Below are 15,149 nucleotides of genomic sequence, written 5' to 3'. Positions count from 1 at the left end.
GATCGAACCCGCGTCTCTAACGCCTCCTGCATTGGCCGGCGCATTCTTTATCACTAGGGCCACCTGAGAATCCCAATGATGCTTTGAGGAAGTTTATTAATTCCTTAACTGGATGATATTTATTTAGCACATGCTTTCTGCCAGGCCCTGGGGATGCATTAGGTGAAAGTGAAAGTCGCTCAGTCGGGTCTGACTCTTTGCGACCCCATGGACTGTACAGTCCATGGAATTCTCCAGGCCAGACTATTGAGTAGGTAGCCTTTCTCTTCTCCAGGGGATCTTCCCAACCCAGGGATGGACCCAGGTCTCCCGCATTGCAGGCAAATTCTTTATCAGCTGAGCCACAAGGAAACCCCAAGAACATGCCCTGTGTGTTTCAGTGCTAAATAGTCCAGCTGGAAAATAGGCGTTTGGAATAGAGAGCAAGGGCGCCTCTCTAGTCTGGGAGCAGCTCAGGATGTCCTTCCTGAGGAGGCACATTTGAAATCAGCCTTGAGGATGGAGAGGAGTTGACGGGGGAGCTGTGGTCTATATAGAGGGAAACCGCTGATAAGGAGTCGTGTGTGTATTTTGGACGGTGTGGTGGTGTCACAGGACGGACCAAGTCCCTGGAGACTGGAGAGTGGGTGCTCCACCTGGGGACTCTGCAGCCCAGCATGTCCTCCCCCACCCTCTCCCTGTATTACTCTAGACAAGTTATTTTCCCTCTGTGCTCATCTGCATCTGCAAAACGGGTGACGTTTCAGGGACGTGGTGAGGGCTGGTTGAGTTGATATGGGAAGTGCTCAGGACAGTGCCTGGCACATACTGGACGCTCAGGCCTTGTTTGCTCTGGTGGCTGGAGGGAACCGAGGTGGGAGAGAGTGGGAGGCTGAGGATGGAGGCTGGGCCCTGGAAGCCTTCCTTGCCTGGTGGGATTTCATTAGTTTTTCTTTTTGCTGACCTAAGAGCCTATCAAAATGGTGGATTCATGTAAATGTATGGCAAAACCAATACAGTATTGTAAAGTAAAAAAATAAAAAAATAATTTAAAAAATAAAATAAAATATTTATGATCAATAAATTTTAATATAAAACAAACCCAATCATCTCAAGTACAAAATATAATGACAGTTGCCTTTTTAGAATACAAAAATTTTTATTTTATATTGGAGTATAGTTGATGTACAATGTTCTGTTAGTTTTGGGTGTACAGCAATGTTATTCAGTTTTTCATATACATATATCCATTCTTTTCCAGATTATTTTCCCATATAGATTATTACAGAATACTGAGGAGAGCTACCTCTGCTGTACAGTCAGTCCTTATTGACTACTCTGCACATAGTAGTGTGTAAATATTAATCTCAAACTCCTAATCTATCCCTCTCCTCCCACTTTTCCCCTTTGGTAACCAAAGTTTGTAGGAGAAAAATAATTTTGAGTTTGATTCTTCTCACAATCAAAAAATGAAGGGCTACTTGTGTATGTTTCAACTGTATAGACTTTATACACTGTGAGTTTTCAGGAGTTGGTCAGTTTTAACAGCAAAACACCCCAGAACTGTGTCACTCAGGGGTGCTCTCACATGTGCATTTCCTCAGGGCAGGCTCCTAATGGCATCTTCCATCTAAGAGCTGCAGGATGCTTCGAGGCTTTCCACAGGAAGCAGGAGGTGGAGAAGCAACGGTCCCCCAGGGCATCTGTAACATCAGCTGCCCCGCCACCATCTTTAATAGATTGTCAACCTTTAGGCTGAGAGGCCCCATCTGCTGGTGACTCCAAGCCACAGTCACTTCCTGCGGGCTGCAGAGGTGGGAAATGGGTGGGTTTTCTTTTTAACAGCAAAAAAGAAGAGAGACTCATAAAAACAGGTTTCTCCAAAGCATCAGTGTCCTAAAACCAGATCCTGTATGTATGGAGTGTTATGCCCAAGTCGCGAAATCTCCCAAGACCACCAGGGAGCCGGGATCCGATGCAAAAGCAAGAGAGTTTTTTTTACTACCAAGCTCGAGCTGGGGCTCCCACCGCCACTGCCACCGACGCAGCGACTATAGGGAGGGAGCCCCGAGTTTTGGGTTACACTGCTTATATAGGGAATACTCAGGTGAAAGGGTAACAAAGGGGGTGTTCAGGCTGCAGGACTACTGATTGGTTACCCTCTTCTATAGGGTTGTGTGTGGATTTCTGATTGTTTCTTTTTTCACTTACACGATGAATCATTATTTCACAAAGGTAAATCATCACTTCCAAGGTAAATCACAAATGTAAATCACTACTTCCAAGGTAAATCACAAATGTCGCAAATGTAAATAATTTTACTTCCAAGGTAAATCACAAATCCTTGAACTTAAAGTCAGGAGGTTTATCCTAAGGGCTGATTGGCTCGTGCATAGTGGGGCAAGTTTAGGCAATATCCAAAGTCTAAGTCTGTTTGCCCGGTACCCTTACAAAAGTGGAGTTCTTTTACAAGATGGAGTATCTCAGGCTCTACAGGAGCAGGAAGCTGGAGAAATTAGCAGAGTGGAATAAAATCTTCTCCAAAAATGAAAAAAAAGAGACAAACGATATAAATTAGGTTCTAATCATGCCTCCTTCAGGCTCCTGTGGCCGGGACAGTCTCTCAGACTTCCCTTTTTGTTTGATGACCTGGATGTTTTTGAGAATTGCTCAGGGATAGTGTGGAATGTCTCTCTAGTTGAGTTGGGTTTTAGGAAAGAAGACCACAGTGATGAAGTGACATTCTCCATGCATCAAGGGTTTATACTGTCCACTGGAATATCACTAATAAATTCACTTCGGCACCCACCTAAGGTATATTTCCTCGGTCTCTCCTTGTGAAGTTCTATTTTCACTTCCTCGCTGTCCACACTGTAGTCTTTGGAAGGAAGTCACCATGTGCAGTCTACACTTAAGGGGCGCTCTGATATAAACTCTGGTGTGCAGGGGTCTGTGCAAATATGAGTTTTCCAGTGAGATGGAGAAGTACTAGACTGGTGAGCAGGCTGGATGGAGAGTCCCTGTGTAGCTTCATAAGAAACTGCTGACTCTCATTTCTAATGACTGTGCTGCTTCCTATCCCTGCCACAGTGAGCGAGGGTTTCTCCTGCTCCGTGTCCTGGTCAGCACTTGGCATCCCCGGTTCTTGGGTTCTAGCTACTCTACTAGGTGTGTGGGGATGTATCATTGCTGTGTTTATTTGCATGTCTTCGTAACATGTGATGTTGAGCATCTTTTGTATGTATTTCCATATCATCTTGAAGAGGTGTCTGTTCAGATGTTTCCTTCATTAAATTGCTGTTCATTTTTATATTGTTGAATGTAATGGTTCTATGTATATTCTAAAGTAAGTTCTTTTTCATACATGTGAATTTGCAAATAATTTGTTCCTGTGCCCTGAGCTCTTTCCCTGACATAACAGTATTCATTAACGTCTAGATGTACATTTCTGAGAAGAGAAATAGGGAATTCCTAACTGCAATGGTTTCTAAATAGAGGAGTTGGGTGACTGGGGATGGAGGGAGAACATGAATTAGTTATTTTCTTTATGCTGGAGTATCTTCTCAGTCCTCTTATATGGAGTCGTCACTCCAAATCTTTATTGTGACAACAAATGTCAGAGTTAAATAATGCTTTTGAAAAATGGGCTGAAAATACCTTGCCCTTGTAAAACCCTTGACCAATCACCTTCAGCTCACGTGTTAGCACGCACATTCTCTGCTCCAGGACCCATCATATGTTGACTGCGCTGTTCTGCCATAGAAATTCCACCACTGGAAGATGGGCTGACTTGTATGGACAATTCTTCCCACAGTAAATAGCTGAAAATGCCATGGAAAATACAAAAACATACCTAAAAGCATCAAAGAGGTGACAGAGTCCTAACAGATGACCACACCTCTCAAAAGAAGGTTAAGATTCTGCTTGGCCTCCACAGAGAACTCGGTCCTGAGAAGACAAGAAAAGCCCGTGTGAGTCACTGCCCGGAGCCCAGGAAGTCCAGCCTCATGTCCCCAGCTCTTCACTTTTCTACCCACCTGCCTTCTTTCTTAAAAATTTAAATGAAGCTTTATAATTCTGATTATGATGTATATGTATAACACATGATATAATAAAGATTCACTGTCAAATAAGTTACAAAGGGTTGAAAGTGATAAAGGACAACATTAAAAGAACTGTAATCCTCACACGGGAGATATTTGGTTGCATTACTTTTAGTTTATTTTCGTCTTCCGGCTGCTGCCCAGGTGCTGGGACTGTCTCTGTCTAAGCTGTTGAGCTCACATCTCAGGGGCCCCTACCCTGCACTCTCCAGAAGCCACTTCCTGAGTCAGCTCACTTCCTCCTCTCTCCTCAGTCCCCTCTTCTGCCTCCTTCCCTCTTCTTTACTCTTTTTTTTTTTTTTTTAATATGTATTTGTTGGCTGCTTTGGGTCTTAGTCGAAGCACGAGGGAGCTTCCTTGCTCCTTTGCCGCACATGGATTGTGGCACATGGGCTCCGGAGCAGCTGACCTTCCATAGCTGCGCCGTGCTGGCTCAGTAGCTCAGTGTCCTGTGGGGTCTCAGTTCCTGACCGGGGACTGCAGGTGCGGACCTTGCACTGGCAGGCGGATTCTCAGCCACTGGACCAGCAGGGAAGTCTTGTCACAACTGTTTCTGCGTCTTTGAGTTTGAACAGGTGCGTGTGTTTGTGTCTTTGTGAGTGCTTGATTCACACAGAGAAGATTTATGGATCTCTATGATTTTTCATCTGTGGGTCATACAACTCTTCATTTCCCAAGTGTAAAATAGTCATGTATATTTTTGTCTAGGAGAAAAGAGTCCAAGGGTGAAGGAAAAAAGAATTGCTTGAATTTGAGGGGAAAGTGTAGACGGAGAAGAATACCATGGAAACTGTTCTTTCCAGCTAGAGAAACCCCTGAAACGAGAAGCTGTGTGCCACAGCTAGAGAGTAGCCCCGACTCGCCACAAATAGAGAAAAGCTCACAGAGCAATGAAGACCCCGCACAGCCAAAAATAAATGAATAAAATTATTTTTTTAAAAGAATTTTAAGGTGGTGGATTCTTAAGTTACATCCTCTGCTTCATAATTTTGCAAGTATGTACAAGTCCTACAAGGTATTTGATTTATGTTGTGTTCAACAAATACTTTGTCTTGGGTTGGATGAACTCTTCTGTGTCTACTTATGCTTACCAGGTTAAGGAAACCACCAAGAGCTCAGTATAATAGAGCCAAGAATTCGCTCCAGTGATGGGCAGTTTTGAACACTTATAACCTGAAGGTGCTATACCATGGTCTGTTTAAAGTCTGCTTCACATTTTAGTTGCTAAAACACATAGTAATGAAGCTTTCTGTGCATGCTACATTTTAAGGCTGTAGCTTAAATAGACAAACCCACTATATTCATATAAAGTGAAAATGAAGTCGCTCAGTCATGTCCAACTCTTTGCGACCCCATGGACTATAGACCACCAGGCTCCTAGGTCCATGGGATTTTCCAAGCATGAATACTGATTTGGGTTGCCATTTCCTTCTCCAGGGGATCTTCCTGACGCAGGGATCGAACCAGGGACTCTGCAATGTAGGCAGATGCTTTACTGTCTGAGCTACCAAAGACTATATTTTAATATGCATCAATTTATGAGTCACACAATAACTTTTGGGAGGAAGAGACTGAAAGTTAAGGACATTCCAGACATGCACTGTTCGATATGCTGGTGACTAGACATATATGGCTATTTGAATTAAATAAAATTAAAAAAGACACAGACTCACAGGTACAGAACAGACTTGTGGTTGCCAAGAGGGAGGGGGGTGGGAGGGGGCTGGGGAGGGGGCTGGCAGTTGGGGGTTAGTTCGCTGCAAATCATTCCATAAAGAATGGATGAACTGGGGAGTTCCCTGGTGATCCAGTGGTTAAGAATCCGTCTCACAATGCAGGGCAAAAGGGTTCACTCTCTGGGCAGGGCACTAAGATCCCACACGCCTTGGAGCAACTGAACCTGCATACCTGGATGAAAAGGATCCCTCATGATGCAGTGAACATCCTGTGTGCTGCAACTAAGACCCAACACAGCCAATTAAATAAATAAATAAGTATTTTTAAAAAATAATAGAATGGATAAACAATGATAGCACAGGTATTCAACATCCTGGAATAAGTCATAATGGAGAAGGATATAAAGAAGAACCAATGAATGTGTGTAACTGAGTCACTCTGCTACACAGCAGAAACCAACATAACACTGTAAACCAACTAGCCTTCAACAGAATAAATAAAAATATTTGAACAATTAATTCATTAAATAAAATAAAAGTACTCATCACAACAGTCATGTCTGAGGTGCTGAAATAGCCACATGGAGCCAGTGTCTCCCTGACTAGACAGCACAGATACAGAACAGTCCCTTCCTCACAGAACATTCTGCTGGACAGGCCTGCCTTCATGCCTTGTGGACCTGAGTCAGATGCACTAGACCATGTGAGGTGAAAGAGTCACTGTTATTTCTCTTAGACACTATGTCAGATTTCTGTCCAGGATATGAAGACACATCAACCTGGCGTGTAACAAAACCAGCCCAGGTCATAAGTGTGTGCAGGGCCTCTAGGAACAAACTTTTCCCAGTTCCAAAGGGGAAACACCTGTCCCCTGATTCCCCTTCCCAGACTGAGGCTACTCCCTGGCATCAGTTCCTAGGGGGTCAGTTCTCTTGGAGAGGAGCCCAGAAGAAGACCTTCCACTGGGTTTAAGGAGGCAGGGAGTCCAGTTCAAGGAGAAGATCTTCAAAGAGGAGGGAAAGACAGGGATCAGTTGGGAGACACCCTGGTTTACTCAGGACCGCAGTTCTCAGAGTGTGGTCTCTAGAAACCCTGAGGTCACTGAGATACTTTGGCTGTTCACTGCATGGACATTTGCTTGAGTTAAAACTTAGCAATAACGAAGATAGATTATGTCAGCAAACCTCACTAGTAATCATTTTCACTACAATTTACTTGCAGGTAATAAAAGGCAAGTTTGCTTTAAAACGTCCTGGTTGACGATTTCAAAATTCTTATCTTTCCTTCGTAAACCTTACTGGAAAAGGATATGAAAAAAAAAATATGTATAACTGAGTCACACTGCTGTACAGCACAAATTAACACAACAGTGTAAACCGACTATACCTCAGTCAAACAAATTTTAAAAATAAATGAATAAAAGTCTTCTCTCTCCTGAATTCATCATCCTTAAATCCACGTTTTAAAGTATCTTCTGTAACCGCTGAGCTGCTGGAGCTGCAGGAAGCCCCCCACCCTGAGGAAAGGGAAGTTGGAGACTGAATGGTTCCCCCTCTATGTGGCACTCCCTGGGGGGAGAAGCACAGAGACGGTGGTGAAAGCATTATTGTTTGAATAGTCCGAAGACACCCCAGGGGACACCTGGAGTCCACCCCCAAACCTGTCCTAGGGACAAGCATGGGCCCTTTGAGCCCCTCCTGCTTCTTGGATTCCCAGGTGTTTTGGACGTTAATCCTCATCTGCCTCCATCAGCAGAAGGAGCGAGACTGTGGAGAAATGCATGTGGGGAGGAGTGATGGGCCAGGTCTGAAAGGACACACACCAGGCCCTGCTAATGCAGCAGCAACATGGTCCTGTGACCACAGAGAGGCTGGGAAGTCCCCTCCCAAGAGGGGAGAACAGTTGAAGTTATCAGCAACAGTGAGTACTCATTTCAATTTATTTAGTGTTCAGTTATTTATTGACTCTTTACCGCACACCAGCTCTGTGCGAACAGCAGCCTGAGACTTGACTGAGCAGCATCTTGGTCTGGGAGAACCTCTCCCACAGCACAGAAGACCTGTTGGGAAGTGCCTGCCATCCCAGGACAAAGGATAAAGAAAACGTCTTCTGGAAGTTCATAGAATGATTCTAGATTGGAAGGTGCCTGGAGATGATAGGATTTGGACTCCAGTTGCAGAGAAGAACAGGATACCAGTGGGGGAAGCTGGAACTGGAGCTTAGAAGCTGGGCCTATAAGTACAAGGTGTCATAAGGAATACTATGATATTGAATTCATTAAATCTACACATTCTAAAGTTATAGATGGATGGAATAATGACTCTTTGAGTGCAGAAGAATTGATGCTTTTGAGCTGTGGTGTTGGAGAATACTCTTGAGAGTCTCTTGGACAGCAAGCAGAGCCAACCAGTCCATTCTAAAGGAGATCGGTCCTGGGTGTTCTTTGGAAGGAATGATGCTAAAGCTGAAACTCCTGTACTTTGGCCACCTCATGTGAAGAGCTGACTCACTGGAAAATACTCTGATGCGGGAGGGATTGGGGGCAGGAGAAGGGGACGACAGAGGATGAGATGGCTGGATGGCATCACGGACTTGATGGACATGAGTCTGAGTGAACTCCGGGAGTTGGTGATGGACAGGGAGGCCTGGTGTGCTGCAGTTCATGGGGTTGCAAAGAGTCAGACACAACCGAGCGACTGAACTCAACTGAACTAGGTTGGTCATAGCTTTTCTTCCAAGAGGCAAGCATCTTTTAATTTCATGGCTTCAGTCACCATCTGTAGTTATTTTGGAGCCGAAGAAAATAAAAGTCTCTGACTGTTTCCATTGTTTTCCCATCTATTTGCCGTGAAGTGATGGGACCAGATGCCATGATCTTAGTTTTCTGAATGTTGAGCTTTAAGCCAATTTTTATTTGAAAGAAGGAATGACAGTGGAAGGTCTATAAAACTTAGTGAAACAATGAATTACTTTTTAAAAATCTTACATTAGTACATGTGACATCCAGTGTGCAAAACAGGCTTATGAATTTTAATGGAACAGAATAGGAAATAGTGATATTGTTTCAGTTCCACTGAGAAAATAACCTTTGAGAAACTATCACTTGCGTAGTTTTAGCTTTGTATCAAAGATAAACATCCACAAATAACAGGAAAGGTTATTAAAAATATTACTCCTACATGTGTATGGTCCTTTTTATTTTCATAGATTTCAATCAAAATAACGGATTCAATGCAAAAGCAAACATAAAATCCAGTGAGACAGACAAGGAAAAGACTTGCAAAAATATAATAATGAAAAAAATTCCACTGTTCCCAGTATAGACTTTATTTGGAGAAATTGTTATTTTTCATATAAAAATCATGGGTTATTAACATTATTCTAAATAAATTAGTTAAAAATGTTTAAACTGTTATTTCTTCTACGGGAAATATCAATAGAAGTAACCACATAAACAAAATTATCCTTGGGGTTCTCACTAATTTGTAGGACTGTATAAATATCCTGACCAAAATGTTCTGAAAATCTCTGACAGTGTGACTGCAGAATTCTCGGTGCAGCAGAGGAGGAATCAGGGCAAAGTCCCAGGTACCTGATCTGGTTCTCAGGATCTCAGGTTCTCAAAGTCAAGGGCCTTGTTTGGTGCGGGGACAGTCCGTGTTGGGGATCCCTAGTCTCCTCGAGTTTCACTTTCTCTTCGCGCACTGTATTGTGCCTTTCAGCCCGGACACTCATGTCGCGGCCCTAGTTCTCACTCCCATTGGGTGTCTGGTTTCTAGAAGCCAATCATCGGCCCCGCGGTTCCAGGTCATAGTCTCCACCGATACCCCACCCCCACCCCCACCCTCCACCGGGACTCAGCTTCTTTCTCCCCAGACCCAGTGGATACGTGTCATGGGGCAGCGAACCCTCCTCCTGCTGCTCTCGGGGGTCCTGGTCCCGACCGAGACCTGGGCGGGTAAGTGCTGGGTCGGGAGGGAACGACCTCTGCGCGGAGGGGCGAGGGGACCGCCCGGGACTCTGGGCGAGGGGAGTGGGGTTGGCAGGACCCCCAGAGAAGGAGCCACGCCGCAGCCCTCTCCCGGTCCCGTCCTCTCCCACCTGGTCCCGTCCTGTCCCTCCCCTGCTTCCCGCCTCCTTTTCTCTCTCCTAAGAAGTCCTGGTCCTTCTCCCACCTTTTCGGTCTCACGTGCCCCTAGCCCCCTCCCCACTCCCGGCCTGATCACCTCTGACCCGGACCCGCGCCGGGAGGAACATAGGGCCGGATCTCACCGTCCCCGCCCCCAGGCTCCCACTCCCTGAGCTCTTTCGGCACCTGCGTGTCCCGGCCCGGCCTCGGGGAGCCGCGTTTCATCGCGGTCGGCTACGTGGACGACACGCAGTTCGCGCGGTTCGACAGCGACGCCCCGAATCCGAGAATGGAGCCGCGGGCGCCGTGGATGGAGCAGGAGGGGCCGGAATACTGGGAAGAGGTGACACGAGATGCCAAGAAAGGTCAACAGAGATCCCGATCAGGCTTGAACTCCCTGCGCGGCTACTACAACCAGAGCGAGACCGGTGAGCGACGCGGGCCCGGGTCCAGGTCACGACTCCCATCCCCAGGGACCGGCTGGGGTCACCCTGAATCTTTGGGTCTGAGGGTCACCCCGACATTTGCGGGACCCTCACCGCCCGCCCTCCCCCCAGCTCGGGAGGAGCCTGGGGAAGTGGGGGGCGGGGACTTGACCCGGTTTCACTTTCACTTTGGGTTTAATCGCCGCAAGGGGTCGGGGCGGGTCAGGGTCTCACACTCTCCAGTGGGTGTTTGGCTGCGATGTGGGGCCGGATGGTCGCCTGCTGCACGGATTCTGGCAGTTCGCCTACGACGGCAGAGATTACATCTCCCTGAACGAAGACCTGCGCTCCTGGACCGCGGCAGACACGGCGGCTCAGATCACGAAGCGCAACTGGGAAATCTACGGTGAGGCAGAGTTCCAACGGAACTACGTGGCGGTCAAGTGCGTGCAGTGGCTCCACAGACACCTGGAGACCGGAAAGGACACGCTGCTGCGCGCAGGTATGAGGGGCACCGGGCCTCCCTGATCTCCTCTCAGGCTGGAGTAGGCTTTCCACTAGGAGAGGAAAATGGGGTTCTTCCAGAAACACCGCCCCAACTTCTTGTCTGGAGAGGGGGAATCCCCCCAGGTTTTCATATTCTGTAGAAGACAGTAACACAGCAGTGGCCCCATTTCTCTGAAGGACAGTTAAAGCATTCAGTGTTTTTGGAGAAGCAGAAACCCATCCCTGAAATAACTGGTCAGCGGTGCCCTTTGACCCTGACTGCCATCTTGTGAACCATGACTTTCTCTCTCAAGGCCTGTTACACCCTGAGACCATCTTAGGAGGCCAGACTCCAGCTTTTCTGAAACATTCAGCCTCCTCCCAAATCAGGACCGTTACTCTGTATTTTCCCCTTACATGGAGTCTCCTACCTTGGCACTCACCCTGACTCCAGAACTTTCCAAGAACTAAGAGTTTTTCCCAATCCTGGAGTCCAGGCTGGTGTCTGGTGTTTGTGCTGCTTCTTTTCAAACCCATTATCTCGTCCATTCTCAGCATGGTCACGTGGTACTGCTTCAGTGGCCCATGGAATGTGAATTTTCTGATTCTTCAGACCCTCCAAAGACACATGTGGCCCATCACCGCATCTCTGACCGTGAGGTCACCCTGAGGTGCTGGGCCCTGGGCTTCTACCCTGAGGAGATCTCACTGACCTGGCAGCGTGATGGGGAGGACCAGACTCAGGACATGGAGACTGTGGAGACCAGGCCTTCAGGGGATGGAACCTTCCAGAAGTGGGCGGCCCTGGTGGTGCCTTCTGGAGAGGAGCAGAGATACACATGCCGTGTGCAGCATGAGGGGCTTCAGGAGCCCCTCTCCCTGAGATGGGGTAAGGAGGGGGTCGGAATGGAGCTTCCTCTTGATAAAGCAGGAACCCTTCTGGACACATTCAGCAAGGTCAGGACTGAAGCCTGAAGTCTGGGCTCCTTCCCTTTCTTCCACAGAACCTCCTCAGCCCTCCATCCTCATCTTGGGCATCATTGTTGGCCTGCTTCTCCTCATGGTCACTGGAGCTGTGGTGACTGGAGCTGTGATCTGGAGGAAGAAGCACTCAGGTAGGGAAAGGAGGGAGGGATCTGAGTTTTCTTCTCTCACTGGGCACATTTCTGGCCCAGGTGGAAGTTTGCCTGCCTCGTTCCTAGAAAGTACCCTCCACACACTTGTGGAATCTGAGCTGATGCTAAGACTGAGCCTTTTGTAAAGTACATGTGAAAATGAAAGACAGGTTTTTCATCTTCATAATTCCAGTTGGGGGCCTGTTTCTCAGCATTTGAAGGTAAGGAGGGAATGTCTCTGTTGAGGACAGACCTCCAGGAGGGCAGGTGGTCCAGTCCCCCGATGTCTCCTTGCTTCATGTTCCTGAGCCTGTCCTGGATTTTTGGTCACAGTTCTGAAAAGTTCTTTGTCGTCCAGGACTAGGGAGTTCCTCTAGGGTCTCATGACTCAGTCTTCTCCCTGGCCTCTCACATGATATTTTCTTCTCACAGGTAAAAAAGGACGACCTACACCCAGGCTTCAAGTAAGTACAGAGGGGGTGATTCCTGAGACCCTTGTGAGGGTGCAGACAGGAGGCCATGGGGGACTCAACCCTTCTCAAAGTGCCTTCTCTAGTTTCTCTCCTGTGGGTTCTGACCACATCCTGATTTTGTTCTCCTCAAGGCAGTGACAGTGCCCAGGGCTCTGATGTGTCTGTCACGGTTCCTAAAAGTGAGACCCTGGAGAGTGCAGATTGGGAGAGGAGTTGGGGCAGAGGGGACACACTGGGTGGCGGGGGTGTCTGAGTGGGACATGTGAGCATGTGGGGGGCTGTGGAGAATGTCGGCCCTTACATGACTGACCTTAACTGGTTTCTGATTCTTTTCTCTCACAGTGTGAGACAGCTGCCTTGTGGGGCTGAGTAATACTCGGTCCCGCTATGTGATGTCAGATCCCCAGACTCCTCTTTCTGCAGCTGCATCTGAATATTCCTGTGCTCCTATTAGCATAACATGAAGAGGTGGGGAGACTGCCGACACCTGCCCACCACGCCCCCTCCCCACCCTTACCTGTGTTCTCCTCTCTCATCCACTGTCGGGAGCCGTGTTAGGCATTAACCAGGAAATGGAGGCACGGCCCCAGACCCCTCTCCTCATTCCGCAGGCACGGTCCTGGGATGAAGGAGTTAGGCCTTGTAATTCTGACTTGTTTTTTCCTTTCCTCGGCTGAGTGGACTGAAAAGAATATTAAGGTGCTTATTGTTTTTGAGAGGAGCGCGAGAAGGCACAAAGCCTTCTGCAGCTGTGCTCAGAGAATAATTTATAAAGTTAATCAGTGACATTTGTTCAAGGACTTTTGTGTTCCAGGATGAGCACGCAGACCGCAGCTTGAGGCCATGGTAGGGATTGCTTTCTGAAGCCTATTTGTGAGGAAAATGTTTATGGCAAGAGTTTGCTGAATTTAGGTTTTGCTGCTAAGTCGCTTCAGTCGTGTCCGACTTGTGTGACCCCACAGACGGCAGCCCATGAGGCTCCCCGTCGCTGGGATTCTCCAGGCAAGAACACTGGAGTGGGTGCCATTTCCTTCTCCAATGCATGAAAGTGAAAAGTGAAAGTGAAGTCGCTTAGTCGTGTCCGACTCTTAGCGACCCCATGGACTATAGCCCTCTAGGCTCCTCCATCCATGGGATTTCCTAGGCAAGAGTACTGGAGTGGGGTGTTATTGCCTTCTCTGGACATTAGCATGAGTTACAATGTATTCACAAGGACACATGAGAAAAAGAAGATAAGAGAAACAATCGCTGAGGCAGAAACTCCTTTTGAGGGGCAACAGTGATCTATGGAGACAACAAATCTGGGTCAGTGGGAACTGAAAATATCAAACCTCTGACCTAATGCTTTTGTAAAAGTATAAAAGAGAATCATAAGCTTGAAATAAACAGGCCGTCCAAGAAAACTGAGAGGCTGCCTCAGTTTCTTGCCGACACCGCTCACCCCTTCAGGTTGAATCCCTGGCTGCTGGAGCTGGACTCCGGCAATCCACACTCCTATTCCAGCAGAGACAGAGCTGGATCCTCTAAACCCCTGTCTTAACTTCATGTGTGCTGAGTAATGATGTGTTGCTTTCCTATTGGAAATAAAATCTATATTGAAAATCATTTTTTCTAATACCTGCCAAGAGAGTTTACTGGGAAAGTAAAGTAGAAGATTCCTTCAGTTTAAGAGAGAAAATGAACAGAAGCACCTGGAACCTTCCATAATGGCTTTGATAACTGTGCTCAGGCTACTGCAGGAGGGACAGGAGGAGACTCTGAGGAGCTGGGCAGGTCGGAGCCTGTGTCCAGTCAGCGCTTCGTGCATCGTGGGCTTTGGTGTGGTCACTCCTGGGCTGGGTCATATTCTCAGCCCCTTTGTCCTTATCCCTTCAGTCCATCCTTGTCCCACCAAGATCTGTGTTCACAGGGACTCAGAAGTCACCTGGGCCTTGTCCTGTCTCTAGGATGGTGGATAGCGAGGACTTCCTGTCACCATATAGCCTAGGCTCTGCCTAGGTCCTGTCCTCAGGCCTTTTTTTGTGTATATGGGTTTATATTTTGCTTATCTAGGGTATTTCTGAATAATGATTGCTTTTTGCTTATGTTTAGAGTTCTGTTATTTTGCTCTGTGTGTCCCCCATCTCTGACAGAGCCAGGAGTCATTGTCACCAAAGTCCTGCATAGAAGATTCCCAGTGCCACCAAGAGAGAAACTCTTGTCTCACTCATCTCTTGCTAGCCTTCTCAGGCTGTTTCCTCAATTCTGCTTTGTATCCTTTCTGGATCTTTCTTTAAGATACCAGATTCTGTGGTTATCATAGAGGAGGGACCCAATAGTTTCCAGTCTTCATTCTTGCTGGATTTCTAACTTCTCTGCAGCCTGTCACCTTCCAATCCAAACATCTGGGTATATAATAGTCACAACAGGTTGGAATATGGGACCTGTCAGCCTAGGATCATCTTTTCTGAAGAGAAAATATCGTTATGTGTAGAGTGCAGACCAGTCGGTGTGGGAGGGAGGGTGATCAGCTCTGGTGGGGAAAGCACAGGCAGCACTGATGTCAGTGTGAATGGATGATATGCTGTAGCTGCTGCAAGAGTGCAACTGGCCTGAGTTCACATTAATAAAGATAGGATATAGAGGCGTCTACACTGATCATTCCTTCATCTGGTATTTGTTGCGTGCGTCTGATAGATGATGCTCTATTTTTGCATCTGTGAAACCTCAGTGAACTAACAACAGACACCCTTTGTTGGCCTCATGCAGTGTGTTCTGGTGAGG

The 15,149-nt window shown here is 47.1% G+C and overlaps 1 protein-coding gene across 2 annotated transcripts; it reads left to right on the top strand.

Moving 5' to 3' along the window:
- On the top strand, positions 9,581–13,232 carry LOC102180584 (BOLA class I histocompatibility antigen, alpha chain BL3-7). 2 transcript variants are annotated; one of them, XM_018038832.1, is made up of 7 exons: positions 9,581–9,716; positions 10,046–10,315; positions 10,539–10,814; positions 11,412–11,687; positions 11,803–11,913; positions 12,346–12,377; positions 12,729–13,232. In XM_018038832.1, exons 1-7 carry the CDS (start codon positions 9,653–9,655, stop codon positions 12,753–12,755), a joined length of 1,056 nt encoding a protein of 351 aa, XP_017894321.1. In that variant the 5' UTR covers positions 9,581–9,652; the 3' UTR covers positions 12,756–13,232. The 2 variants fall into 2 exon arrangements, with proteins under 2 accessions (XP_017894321.1, XP_017894320.1); XM_018038831.1 differs by lacking the exon at positions 12,729–13,232 and adding an exon at positions 12,518–12,705.

This window comes from Capra hircus, chromosome 23 (assembly GCF_001704415.2).
Source record: "Capra hircus breed San Clemente chromosome 23, ASM170441v1, whole genome shotgun sequence".
Taxonomy (NCBI): Eukaryota; Metazoa; Chordata; class Mammalia; order Artiodactyla; family Bovidae; genus Capra; species Capra hircus.
The sequence above is the reverse complement of the archived record's forward strand: the minus strand, read 5'-3'. Positions and strand labels throughout refer to the sequence as shown.

Excerpts from the sequence above, each read along its gene's own strand:
- LOC102180584 (XM_018038831.1), top strand. The coding sequence starts at position 9,653 with ATGGGGCAGCGAACCCTCCTCCTGCTGCTCTCGGGGGTCCTGGTCCCG. Across the intron at positions 10,815-11,411 it reads GGACACGCTGCTGCGCGCAG|ACCCTCCAAAGACACATGTG; the intron begins GTATGAGGGGCA and ends CTGATTCTTCAG. Across the intron at positions 11,914-12,345 it reads CTGGAGGAAGAAGCACTCAG|GTAAAAAAGGACGACCTACA; the intron begins GTAGGGAAAGGA and ends TTCTTCTCACAG.